We start from the raw sequence: 13,201 nt of genomic DNA on the forward strand, positions 1-13,201 counted from the left end.
CCATAGATTACAGGCATGTCATGAAGACATAAAAACCTGGATGACTCCTAACTTTCTGCTCCTGAATGCAGACAAAACACAAGTTGTCTTTGAAAAAGAAGCTGATTAGTCAGTCACTAAATGTGGATGGGATTCAACTGATCATAGATAATAAACAAAAAAACCTTGGTGTTATTTTGATCAGGACCTGTCATTTAAATCCAATATCAAAGAGGTTTCTAGAATTTCCTTCTTTCATCTGCAGAATAAAATTAAGTTTTTCCTCTCTACTGAGAGGGATTGCATTCAAGTCAATGAGTCGATGCAATCAACAGATTTTCCTTAAATAGAACATTTTGAATCAATTTGACTGTATGATCTGGTGAACCGTAAAGTGCCTTGAAATGACATGCTTTGTGAATTGGCACTATATTAGTAAAATGAATTGAATTGAAAATGGCCAAGGGTCATAAGAGAAAAAGTGTCTCTGAAGTTTATGAGAAGAAAAGAAAGGCCTCAAATGAGGCAGACATATCCCGGAATGCTTTGTGCAGAGAGCTCTCTCTTCACAAAACATTATGGAATTTGCTGTCACAGCGCCCCACTGTCGGGTAGCGACACAGCAAGAGACTATGATGACTAAGATGGCGCAGACACCACATAGTGGAGGAAGAATTACATGACCAACGGAGCAAAAAGCAGTGATCATTTGTCCAAACAGTCAGTTAACTGAGTTTGCTATAAAGTATACTATATAGTCCACGCTATATATAGTGACTGAGGGATTTAGGGGTTAGTCAGATGTTCGGGCACCGTAAGCTTGTATGTGCTATGAGGACAGCAACTTTTAAACAGAGCATGCATGAGGAGAGATGGGCTTGTGCATGCTCTCACATGCACATTTTTCTTTAATGTGGAGAGGGCTGGTCTTTTAAAAAATCTGCGAACTTCCTCCAAAATACCTTGAATGTTATTAAGTCTGTTGATAATTGAGTTTATGATCATCTCCCCCTGGTGGTCTTAACTTGCAGTTATTTTTGCTGCTCTACAGTATTTTACAAAACGCTTGTGCTTACTGCATTATTTTTTTATGAAATTTAATTATAAAATAGAAGAAAAATGAAACAGAATAAAAGCAATTAAAGATAACCAGGTAAAAGCAGGTGGTATAACAAATAAAACAGTTGGATCACAAACTTAAACCAATAATACCCCATTTAACAATTTAACATCAACAGTCAAAGGCAGTTCTTAACGAACTGGATTTTAACTTTGACTTAAAAGAACGGCTTTCAGCACTTATACAGTCTTCTGGGAGTTTGATCCAGATCAGTGGAGCATAGGAACTAAATGCTGGTTCTCCATGTTTGGATCTACTTCTGGGTGTACAGAGTAGGCTGGAGCTAGAAGACCTGACTGGTCTGGGAGGTTGATACACCTAAAACAAATCTCTTATATATTTCAGTGCTGATAAATTTAATGATATATATTTATAGACTAACATAAGGATTTTAAAGTCTATTCTCTGAGCTACAGGGAGCCAATGCAAGGACTTCAGAACCGGGACAGGCTTTACTTTCTTACTTCTAGTGAGAACATGAGCAACAGCGTTTTGAATCAGCTGCAGCTGTCTGATGGACTTTTTATTCAAACCTGGGGAGACACTGTTGCAGTCATCAAATCTACTTCAGATAAATGCACGAATGAGTTTTTCCTAGATCCTGCTTGGACATTAGTCCTTTAATTCTGGAGATGTTCTCCTTTATGTGCCTCTGAAAGTTTAGGTCTGAGTCCATCATAAGAGCAAAATTTTGACCATAATAAGTGGTTTCTAGCTGTAGTACTGTAGCTGAAGCTGTGGGCTAACTTTGGATCTCTTCTACTTTGGTACAAAAATGATTACCTCATTTTTGTTTTGAGAAAGTTCGAGAAAATTATGGCACAGCCACATATTGATCTGTTGTAAGCATCTAGCCAAAGCTCTGATGGGTTCATAGTTACCTGGAGACAAAGTGATGTCGTTATTGTGATCTGGGTGTCGTGAGCACAGTTATGGTAACTAATGTTGCCGTTTGCCTTAATCTGAGCTAAGGCGAGCATGTAGATGTTGAATAGCAGGGGCACCAGAACGTAACTTTGAGGAACCCCAAGCAGGGTTTAAAGTAAAGGTTTTTCACAAAAACATTTTTCAACTGTTTTTTTTTGTTTGTTTGTTTGCAGTTTGAGGTCATATATCAGCAAATATAAGGCAGTGAAAAAATGCAGCTGTTTTCAAGCACACAAGTTTATTTTACTCAGTTTTTTGAGAATTTAAGAAGAAAACATCAGCAGCAATTAAAAGCCAACTACTTCTAATGAGTTCAGCAGACTGAAATATATAATACATTCATGAGAGTTTTGTTATAATTGAAAATGTATTTCAAAGAGACACATGCACAATTTGAGTGAAGTAATTACAAAGATAATGGGTATTTTTTCTTATTTTTTGGTCAAGGTAGAGTTTGCAAGGAAATCAAACATAAATGCATCGTAAAACATTTCAGATACCTTTTAAAATCTGCAACTAAATCACTTGGCAGAACTGCAGACCTTCACCAAGCAACTCATTTTCCTATCTAAAAATATTAAGGCATCCTTTCAATTTGAAAGGTTCAAAGTTAGGCTAAGACACACCTGTGGTTTAAATTTTAGAGCAATCAATCCATGAATTTTCCAAGCCAACAAACGAGTACTACCAAAAGCATTACCTTGAAACGTATCGTAAGAGCTGTATTATGTTCTTTTCATCTTAAAAAAACGGTCTTTCCACCTTTAGACAACTATGAAATATTAAGAATATGTCTGTCCTGCAAGATCTAATTTACAACCCCTGAATGTGTGTGGCAAATGAATTAATATAGGAACTGCTTTAAACCATTTGAAGTCTTTGACTGTGCAACCAACCACAGTCATTTTTGCTGCCAGTCTCACAGAGCAGCTTCGACACGCATATTCAGAGCACATAATAAAACTGGCCAGTCTTCTGCCTCCTATGAAAGAAGCTGAATTTCAAGAAGGTAAAGGGGTCCGCACAGAATATCAATTTATTATGGCGTTTGGCTTCACCTGGAGTACACAGCTGCTGGCAGAGACATAAAATTGGAAAAAGGGTCTTAGACTGCAATGGGAGACGCTGCGCTCATTCCAAATGTATTTGCTTAGAATGTAGTTAGATACTGAGCAATAGTGGAAGCAGGATAAATCTCTATGTTTTCTGTGGTTTTACAGGTCAGACTAGCCTGGGCTCTAAAGCTATCAGTATTGTAAGAGGCTCCCCATTCACTTTAATTCTGCTACTACTGCACAAAGTATGATGGGAGCATAATTTACTTTTGCTAAGAAAAACAGCTGTGTGTCATGAATTTAAACTATCTCTGCATCAGTGACTGCTACCGACTGAGTACTGTTCCATTTTAACAAAAAAAAAACACAACAATATACTGTATCAAACAACCCTATTTATAGACCACCTTATTCTAATTTAAAGAAAATAGAGTATTTTAAATGTATATCTGTCTTTAAAAATTCTAAAATGTAGCATAGCAGCTATGTGTAATGAGATTTACTTGGTCCAATATGTTTAAATAAAATCAAAAGCAACTAAATGGCTTTAGAAGTCACCTAATCATTAAAAACACCTTGTGGGTAGAGTACAAGCTTTTCTGTGGAGGCCTTAGAGGTTTTCCTGTAAGTCTTAAAGAGTAACCAGCATCATGAAGACCAAGGCCGTTTCTCAATTCACACGAATGCGAGTACGGACACTTGACCTCGCCAATTATGTTCTTGAGAAGAACACAGGAGCATGGGGAGCACGCCACATAAATATGGGTCAATTGGAACAGAATCGTACTCATGATTACACCACACGCTCGCCTCCTATGGAACTGCATTTCATCGTCTGTTATTAATAGTCTCTAATAATAATAAATTCTTACTTTTATCATTTATTGGGGGAATTATAATGAACACAGTCAGATAAACAAAAATCAAATTACCATTTTGCCAAATAACACAAAAAAAATTGCTATCAGAGCCAGCTGTAGTTCACACACGGTTATGCCGAGAGAGGGCTGCTGCAGATGGGCCAAAATTCGCCCTGGCTGTGGATAGCCTCGGAGGTCCTCTCAGCATCTGAACATTTTTTAATTTACGCACTAAATCAGTAAACGGGCCATATAGTGGCCATTAAAAGTATAATATTCTCACCTCAAAAAAAAAAATTTACTTTTATAGAACAACAACAACATAAAAGAGATCTTTTAACTAAATACCCTGAGCTCTGCAAGAGCTCTACTGGAAACTGTTTGTGCATGCTTGGTTAGCTGTCAATCTCAAGGACGGACAGGTCTACTCTGATGCATGCTCGGTAAAGAGGGAGGGGCGAGAAAAACAGCCGGGGACTTTGTCCGTTCTCAGTCTTGTGAATTGGAACAGTGCTAGGGCTGCAGCTGATGACGATTCACGATTACACGATCACATGAGAATGCACAAGTAAACATGTTGAGAAATGGCCCAAGATACATCCCAGACAAGTCAGGAATCAAGATCTGGAAAATATTGAAGCTTGATAATAAGTTAGATTGAAATTGTCGGGTCTACAATGCAAAAACATTCTCAAAATGAGTAAAAGTGTCTTAAATAAAGTGTATTAAACCTTAATTTGAGTTGGCAAAAAGATAATCTGAGTATCTTGACCATTTAAATAAGATAACTGGATATTATGCACTTGAAATAAGAAACTGCAATTGTTTTGTCTTTTTTAAATTGTCTTATTTCACTGGCAAGGTGTCTCACTTATCTGCTCAATTCAAGAAAAAAATGACATATATTTCATTTTTTTCAGTGCAGTTTGAAGAATCTATCGAAAGGACAACTACTGGTGCATTTAGCAAATTAGGCCTTAATTGAAGCGTGAGAAGATGAAAACTATTAAACAAGGCCAGAAGAATTGCAGTTGGCTGCAATCCCTGTAGCGCACACAGTGAACATTTTGAAGAAGGTGCTCTGGATGTTTAGACCAAAATAGAACTTTTTGACCTGCATGCACACTACAGGAAATTTTAAAATGTGCACCACTCCCAACACAATATCCCCACTGGAATGCCTTTCCTCAGCAAGAAGAGGGAAGCTGGACAGATCTGATGAAATAACAGACAGAGCTAAATACAGGGGGGAAAACCTCTTAAAGGCTGTAACACCATCCAGTCAGAGAAAAACATTCAGGATAAAGGATGTACAGTGCAATGCTTTAGATCAAAGCACGCCAACTTGTTAAACTAGCCCATCTACCAAATGTCGTTATTGTAGCTGCTAGGTTAAGGTATTTTACAAAGGAGAATTTTCAAACCTTTCAGTATTTAGATGTGCAAATAATATCGAGATTTACCAAAATAGACCTGTGTCCTCTCCTCAAAGAAATCCAAATAAATATTTATCTCTGTTATTCCAAATATTGTCAAAGTGGTGTTACAGTGACGTCACATTCCTCATCTATACAGGAGGTTAATGTGATCAGATTGTATTAATTCAATGTTTGGTATCTCTCAAATATTCCTACTGGGTCACGAAGGCAATGGCATCATCAAATATCCATCTAAGAGCTCCAATTTGAAGCATGACATTTATGAGAACATCCCTATAATGACCATATTATAATCAGCAAACAGTCAGCATGGAGCAGATTTTACTCTCTGATTATGATTATGTGTTACAACCAAAGATTTGACTGCAGACGGCAAATAAATATCAGTTTCCCTATCCTTTCATTCATCCACAGTGTTTGAAGCTATGGACACAGTTAGGCCTAATTGCAGCCACCCATACTTTCCCCTAATCTGCTTATTTACAGCATGCGCCTGTTTAGAGCACAACAAACAACTGCTGTCAAAATGATGACACATTATCAGGTGTGGGCAGGGATGGACTCATGGTTGATGCAACAGCTCAGTAACCATAAGCTACAGTTTTGTGTCCCCATATTAAAGCCAAGCTGAGGTGTGATATTCAGACTCTGCAGTTGCTGAGGTAAAAGCCACCGGCCTCTTAAATCCTCATAAAGCAGCACAGTGTGTGGGAACGGAAAACAGTTTTCAAATGCACCAAACAGCATGATGCAATTATGTTTGCCTTAATAATAATGTGAACCAGCAATACATTTCAGCTGCAAATGTTCAGCCTCCCTGGAGGGAAAGCCTTTGCCAATGAATCACAGAGCTGCTGCTCAGAGCTGACAGTGCTGTCTCTGGCTCAGTATGCACAAGCAGCGAGAGCAAGGTCATTGAAGGAGATTCACCACAACATATCAGCAACCATCCGTCTCACTTATCAATGCATGTGCCATGGCGAATAATCATATTATGATAAATAGGGATTCTTTCCGTTCTAACAAAAAGAAAATGTAGATAACACAAGTAAATCTATCTGCATAAAGCAGTGAAGAATGTTTCTAAGTACACAGCAGAAGATAAATCCACACACAGGTAACATACACACATGCCCTGATATAAAGAACCACAAATATGCTTTTTGAACGGGCCTGTCATCTTCTCCATAGCTATATCCTTTCATCCAGGAACTGCTATTGTATCAAAATCAAAGCGACTCTGCTGTAGTTTCCTTTGACTTCTGTAAATAAAACGTCAGACAAAAGCAGATCTAAAGGCTGTCATATCCACAGAGGTCTCTGCAGCATATTTTGATTTTTTTTTTCCTCCACCTTCCTTTTCAGGGTGTGACTGGCAGGTGCAGGCTCTGCAGCTAGAGCTCATTAAGGCTCATCAGGTGGAGCCTAGAAATGTTCTTGTTTCCTGAGACAGGCGCCAGATTGTTTTGCTCACATCAGTGGTAATCAGGATCTCATCTTATAAGTTCTTTGCTCAACTGCAACAATTGCCCGCCTGACCAAGTCTTACAATCTAATCTAGTCAGTCTTTTTGATTGTGTCTAGAGATTGAAGTAAAAGGAAGATTCTATTAGATCATTAATCTACTTTTCAGAAGATGCTACGCACAACTGTGCAATAATCTGCTATATTATATGTTGTCAAAGCAAAAAGTCTTACTGCACTGGCAGATTATCACACCTATTTTTGAGTAGGATCTTCTCAAAAGAAGATAAAAAAATCTCTTGCTTAGTATTAGTATCTCAAAACAAGATCAAAACCTTGTCCAAGTTTGTGAGGGTGGCAGGTAGAGGAAGAAGAATACCCATGTTGGTAGCAGGTGAGCTGAAGCCGCAGCTTGTTTGGTAGAAGAAGGAAGTTTGGTGGAATGCCAACAAGAAAACTGAGACAGCTGAAGGCCGAAAAAGCTGTGTGGAGGTGAGAGCAGCTATGTGGAGGTATGAAATGCACGTCTATTTCTGGAAAGAACAGATGGGAAACTGTTGTGGGAACCACACAGGTATTACTTATCATCTGTATCATTAGGCAATAAAGCAGATTCTCATGAGTGCTCCTTCCTGGTTGGTTGCTTGCCATGGGTGACCCTGAGCTTGCCTTTCTCTTTCAAACCATGAACAGTGCTCTTAAGGCTCATTAAAACAGCCCTCGGTGAGCCTCTGTTAGCAGAATGATCTGTGATTGCACATTTGTTTTTGATTCTTATGGCTGGGTTTAGCTTACTGTTGCCTCTGAGTGCTTTTACCAAACCAAATAAATCTAAGATTTGTAGCCGTCCAGGGCTACAAATCTTAGAGCCCTGGACGGCTTGAGGTACCCCTCACAATTATGGAATTCAAGTGTTGAATTACTTTTTAAGCCGTAGGTCAAAATTAAGAACCTACCACTACAAAAGTTTGAGAAAGAACAAGATCTTCTCGGAAGCTAAGGGACTTTAACTTCTTTATCATGGCAGACACCTGGACAGAAGGCAGAAGTGTCTGTAGGTAAGCATTTCCAGGGTTCCATCATAAGCTTTTGTTGTGGTTGCCATTTCTTACTTCAGATTCAACATAATAGTACACAAATAAATGTATTTTTCTAAGACCGTACCTAAATTCTTATACTGTATACTTACCCCTGTTTGTTTCATAACAGGGCTTTGAAACCGTTTAAAAATGGAAAATGCTACTAACATTGAAATGTTACTTGGATAATCCATTTCATTCATTTCATCATCATTAATTTGGAATGATAGAAGCTTATAGTTAGAGTGGCTCAGGTTATCCTGCGCTATCTCTATAGTTATACTGCTATAGGTTTAGACTTCTGGAGGACATAGGGACCCCCATTTCATCATTCTGCTCCATTCTGTCTCTATTCTCCCAATCTGCAGAATCTGTTAGTTTAATTTCTAACTCACTGTCGCTACAAGCATGCTTAGTGTGAGGGATTGCATTTGAGTCGATGCAATCAACTGGTTTTCCCTAGATAGAAAACTTTGAATCAATTTGACGGTATGTTCTTGATTAATTGTAAAGTGCCTTGACTCAAGGCATCTCAAGTTGAGATGACTTGTGTTGTGAATTGGCGCTATATAAATAAACTGAATTGAAATTGAATTGAATCATTTTTGAGTTTTTGTACAGATAAAATGAATATAGTTATAAATTGCACACCAGTCACTGTATTTAACCAATACGACTTACCGGTAGTTTGAGTTTCCTTGGGAATATGAATTGATTTACATGATTAGGAGAATTATGGTAAAACTGTCTACCACTTTTGAAATCTACTGAAACTGTCCTGTCTCAAATCAAATGTCACCTTTTGGTCCCACCCAAAAGGCCAAGTGGACCAGTAACATTGTGGAAATATATAATGAAGGTATTGTAACAATTTATTAGAAAAAAAGAATTGTTAGCAGTTTATAACAAATTGTCAGGACAACAATTAGGGATGTAAGACAAGGTGTGATTGGATTATATTAGTAAAACAGTGAGCACACAATAAGGAAAGGAATGAGAACAAGTGATCCATGTATCATTAACCGATACAGTAGCTTACATAAAATCTAAACAGAAGATAGAAGCATCTAAAACGCTTTTTTCAGCGTTTTAGATGCAAGCTGATCTATATATATATATATATATATATATATATATATATATATATATATATATATATATATATATAGGCTCATCCCTATTAAACATAAGAATTTGTGGAGGTGCAGAATTTGTACAAATGTTCCTAAACATTTATTTACCTTCATAAATCTCTCCATCACAATAAACATGGAGTGGTAAAGCTCTAAGAGGAATTCATGCAGTATCATTTTACAGATTTCTGTTAAACAGTGAGCAAGTATTTGATGTTTAAAGCAAATCTGGGTAATTAAGAAAGGACTAAAGCATTTCTGCTGTTTAAAATTATACCTATATATATGCTACCAGAGGCACTGGACTGCATCCAGACTCTGTTACTAATTTGAAACCCAACTGTCACATGCTGCTGTCCTCCTCTCCTCCTCTACCTCTCCCTCATCCATCCCATCCCCCCGTGTCGAACACATGCCTTCCAGGCAGCTTCCAAGGAAACTAAAGCTGCACTTCATCTTCAAATACCGACAGCATGACAGGCTCAAATTAGGTGCCAATTGCATCGATTTCAGCAACGTGTTTGCTGGTAAACCTTTGAACCAGGCAGACAGAGTGAGATCCCCAGGAATAATTTAATTCCACAAATTCACTGCAGCACCTACAAATAAAATTACTTTGCAGTGCTGACTATTTTGCTCATACTAAATGTATGTGTTTTACTTTCATATGGTTCTCAAGCTACAAGTGCCACTTGTGGTACTTGGCCTGCTTCTGTGAATCTCCAAGAATCTTGACTGTAATTTTCAAGGTGAATACAAAGATATGGATTACCATGCAGTGCATTGGTGGGAGTCAGGAATAAAGTGATTCGTTGTTCTGTGTTCTGCTTATCTAAAAAGTTAGGCCTAAACTGTATTCCAGTTTAAACATTAAAAATTCACTTATGTTTCCTTACTGATAGTAGAAATGTGGGGTGTTAATATTTCTATATGAATAAAACTGAATAAAAGTTTTTAAATATATTTAGTTGAAAAAGCATTATGCAATTACCTTCCACTGCGCTTTAATTAAAATAGCTTCTGTCCAAACTTTATTTATTCATTTTATAGTAAAAGCCATCTGTATATTATGCTATTCTACATAACTGTGAAAACCCTTTTTATAGTAATATCTACCTTTATATTATATTCGGTACATATCCAGCTAATTTAGTTCATAACACTAGTTGTCTATATATTATATTCATAGGATAAATCTATTACTAAAATTCTGTTTATAATGGTATTCACCTCTATATTTATTCAGTAGAAACCCATGTCCTGTATTTATGGAACCATTATTTGTCCTGCACTTGCTGCTATTGCTCTTCTGGTTAGACCTACACTGCATTTCGTTGCCTTGTACCTGTACCTGTGTAATGACAATAAAGTTGAATCTAATCTAATCTAATCAAAAGTCCTTCTTATCTTCCCAACTTACTGTGGAAAAGATATAGAACTGCTGACATACCTCTGTTGTAAAAAGCCAAACACAAAGGCAAGGTGAGCGAGAAAAAGGAAACGGCTTGGACTTTCACCTGCTAAATGTGACCTTTTCTTACCATCCAGTGTTGAACTCGACATGAGCATCGAAGAAACCGACAACAGGTGATGTGGCAGCATTCCAGCCATGGATTCTGGCTCGGATCAAACCCTCCCGCTTGTTATTCCTCACAATCTTCACCAGGCCTGGGTAGCGTTTGTTCACGTACTGGTCCAGGTTAAATTTCAGCTCCACTAAAAGACAACAGAAAAAGGAGAATGTTTTTAAATATAATAATTGAAGAATGTAGTTTAGGGGAAAACATTGTTTTAAAGATTTCCAAAAAGGATAGCTTCTTATATTCCACATTAATAATATGTTTAACAAGGTCATTTTGACATTCTTGATATTTAAAAGGTTGAGCTAAAACATTTACAGGTAGTGATGCACTTACAGGATCTATTTAATACAAATACTTAGTGTGATTAATATTAATCTCTTTCTGAATTTTATTGATAATATACACCTAGAAGTATATAAGTCTTAACAAGATCACATGAACAGTTACAGTACCATGCACACTATTTGTATTCCCTGACATTTTAACATCACAAACACAAACTCCAAACTACTACTGTGTAATGTATAAAAATAAGGGATAGATTAAAAAGGCAGCACAGTTTTAACCCTAAAGCTGAAAAGTGCCACTAGTATTCATATTCATTCCTCACTGTGTCGGCATCTCTTTGGATTTGACTTTACCTGCTTTGCATATCTAGACACTGCATTTCTTGGCTGCTCATCTTTGCAAAACTGCCCTAAGCTTTGTCACACTAAATGAAGGACATCTGTAAGCATTTTCCTGCGACAGATTATAATCTTGAATCGTGTCTGGACTTAAACTGGATCATTTTGCACATAAATATCCTTTGTAAATAGTATTTCCCACATCTCTGTAGCTCTGGCTGTACAATTGGGATGGGTTTATCCAGCCTGGTATGTGAACCTCCATTGTAATCTCAAATCTTTACAGGTTTGCTTCTAATAGTTCCAGCTATATTTTATTAAGCTATCCCTAATCAAGATAAGCAATATCACCGTACCTGCTGCCACCATCAGGTTTTACTTCAGGGAGTTCATGTTGATATGCCACGTTAGTTTTTCTCCCAAACCTTATATTATACATGTAGGCCAATATGTAAAAATGGCCGACTGCACCAAGGAAATTAGAGGACTTTCCGTTTCTCACTTTGAGTGGATCTTCTGTCGGTGTCCTATTTGCATCTCCTCCAGAAAAAACATTAGTTTCTTGCCTGGCTCTCTGAGTAAATCAGAGGTTAGTAAATTTTAGTCCATGTTAGTAATTTTTGTTTGTAGGGTTAAAGTCGTGCCATTTTATTTAGATTTTTCATATAATGCATTACTGTCGCTCACTGATTTAAAATAGGTAAACATTTCTTGAAATAAGTGTATCTTCCCTTATTTTGAGCAGATATCTGCCAATGGAATTACCCGGTAATATTTTTGACCTTAAAATAAGATCATTATACATTTACTTTAAAAACAATGAAAGATATCTTTATTCCAATTAAATTTTAATGGTGTTATTCTTTTCGTAAATTGTCTTTAATCACTTTAATCAAGGGAAATACACTTATTTCGAGAAAAAAATAAATTACTCTGCAAACAAGCTATGCAAAAAGACTTCAAAATTTCTTAAAATAAGTGTATTTATCCTTAATTTGAGCTGATTGATGTTTAAAAAAGGAATTATAGGGGACCAGCAAAGGGCCCATCAAAGAAAGTGGGGAAATTTTAAATGACTACTACTTTATCTGTTAAATTAAACTAAAGGTGAATTTATTTTAAGACAAAAATGACTTAATTGGATTTTTTTTTTCAATGTAATTACATTTCTTTTCTGCTGTGATTAAACAGTAAGATCTTAATAAAATTCTTATTTTCTTTTATAACTTCAACCTTCTTTAAACTTTTACACTGTGTTTGGTTTTCCTTGGTTTTTCATTTTGTTTTTAAAATGTTGTTTCTTCTTAATATAACATGTAGTCTCTTTACAACCCTGGTTGTATTACATTCTACTTAGGGGTACGAAATAAAAAGGGGCATTATCAACATTTTTTATATTTCCTCAACAATATGAAGCTCCTGTTTATCAGTCACATAAAGTCTTAATTGTTTTTGAAAATTCCGTAGGACAACATTTCTACCATAAAGCTCAACATAATTTATTAATATTTATTTTTCTTTCCCTGAATGCTCACTTTCATCCTTTACAAACTCAAGACCTTTTGAAAATAACTTAGTTAAAACATTGTTAGTCAGGTGGAACAAAAAAGCATCAAGGTCAATGCAACCGTGGAGTTAAAAGTACAGCATCTCAGCTCCTTTCCATGCTAAATGAAGTCTAATAAAAGTATGCAGCAGCAAATTGGTTTGAAAAATGTCACATTCTGTTGTATAAAAACATCAGATTTCTATGATTTTCATCAATTAGATAGACTAATAGTTCAACTTAATTGTCAAGTCTTTATACTCTTTTCACTATAGAATCATTGATGTAAATAAACTAACAGCCACTTAACAGTTGCAATATTACAAAAAAGACATTTCTAACAGAAGAGCCTTTTGATTTTGGGAAACATGTTATATATGCTGCATTATG

The 13,201-nt window shown here is 36.5% G+C and overlaps 1 protein-coding gene across 1 annotated transcript in view; it reads right to left on the reverse strand.

Moving 5' to 3' along the window:
* galnt9 (polypeptide N-acetylgalactosaminyltransferase 9) overlaps window positions 1-13,201 on the reverse strand; it is a 167,934-nt gene that overhangs the window by 78,730 nt on the left and 76,003 nt on the right. The window contains exon 4 of the mRNA XM_015379653.1: window positions 10,598-10,772. Coding sequence (XP_015235139.1) covers window positions 10,598-10,772 — 175 coding nt within the window. The remainder of the gene's footprint in view (window positions 1-10,597; window positions 10,773-13,201) is intronic.

This window comes from Cyprinodon variegatus, unplaced genomic scaffold (genome assembly GCF_000732505.1).
Source record: "Cyprinodon variegatus isolate N-32 unplaced genomic scaffold, C_variegatus-1.0 Scaffold197, whole genome shotgun sequence".
Lineage (NCBI taxonomy): Eukaryota > Metazoa > Chordata > Actinopteri > Cyprinodontiformes > Cyprinodontidae > Cyprinodon > Cyprinodon variegatus.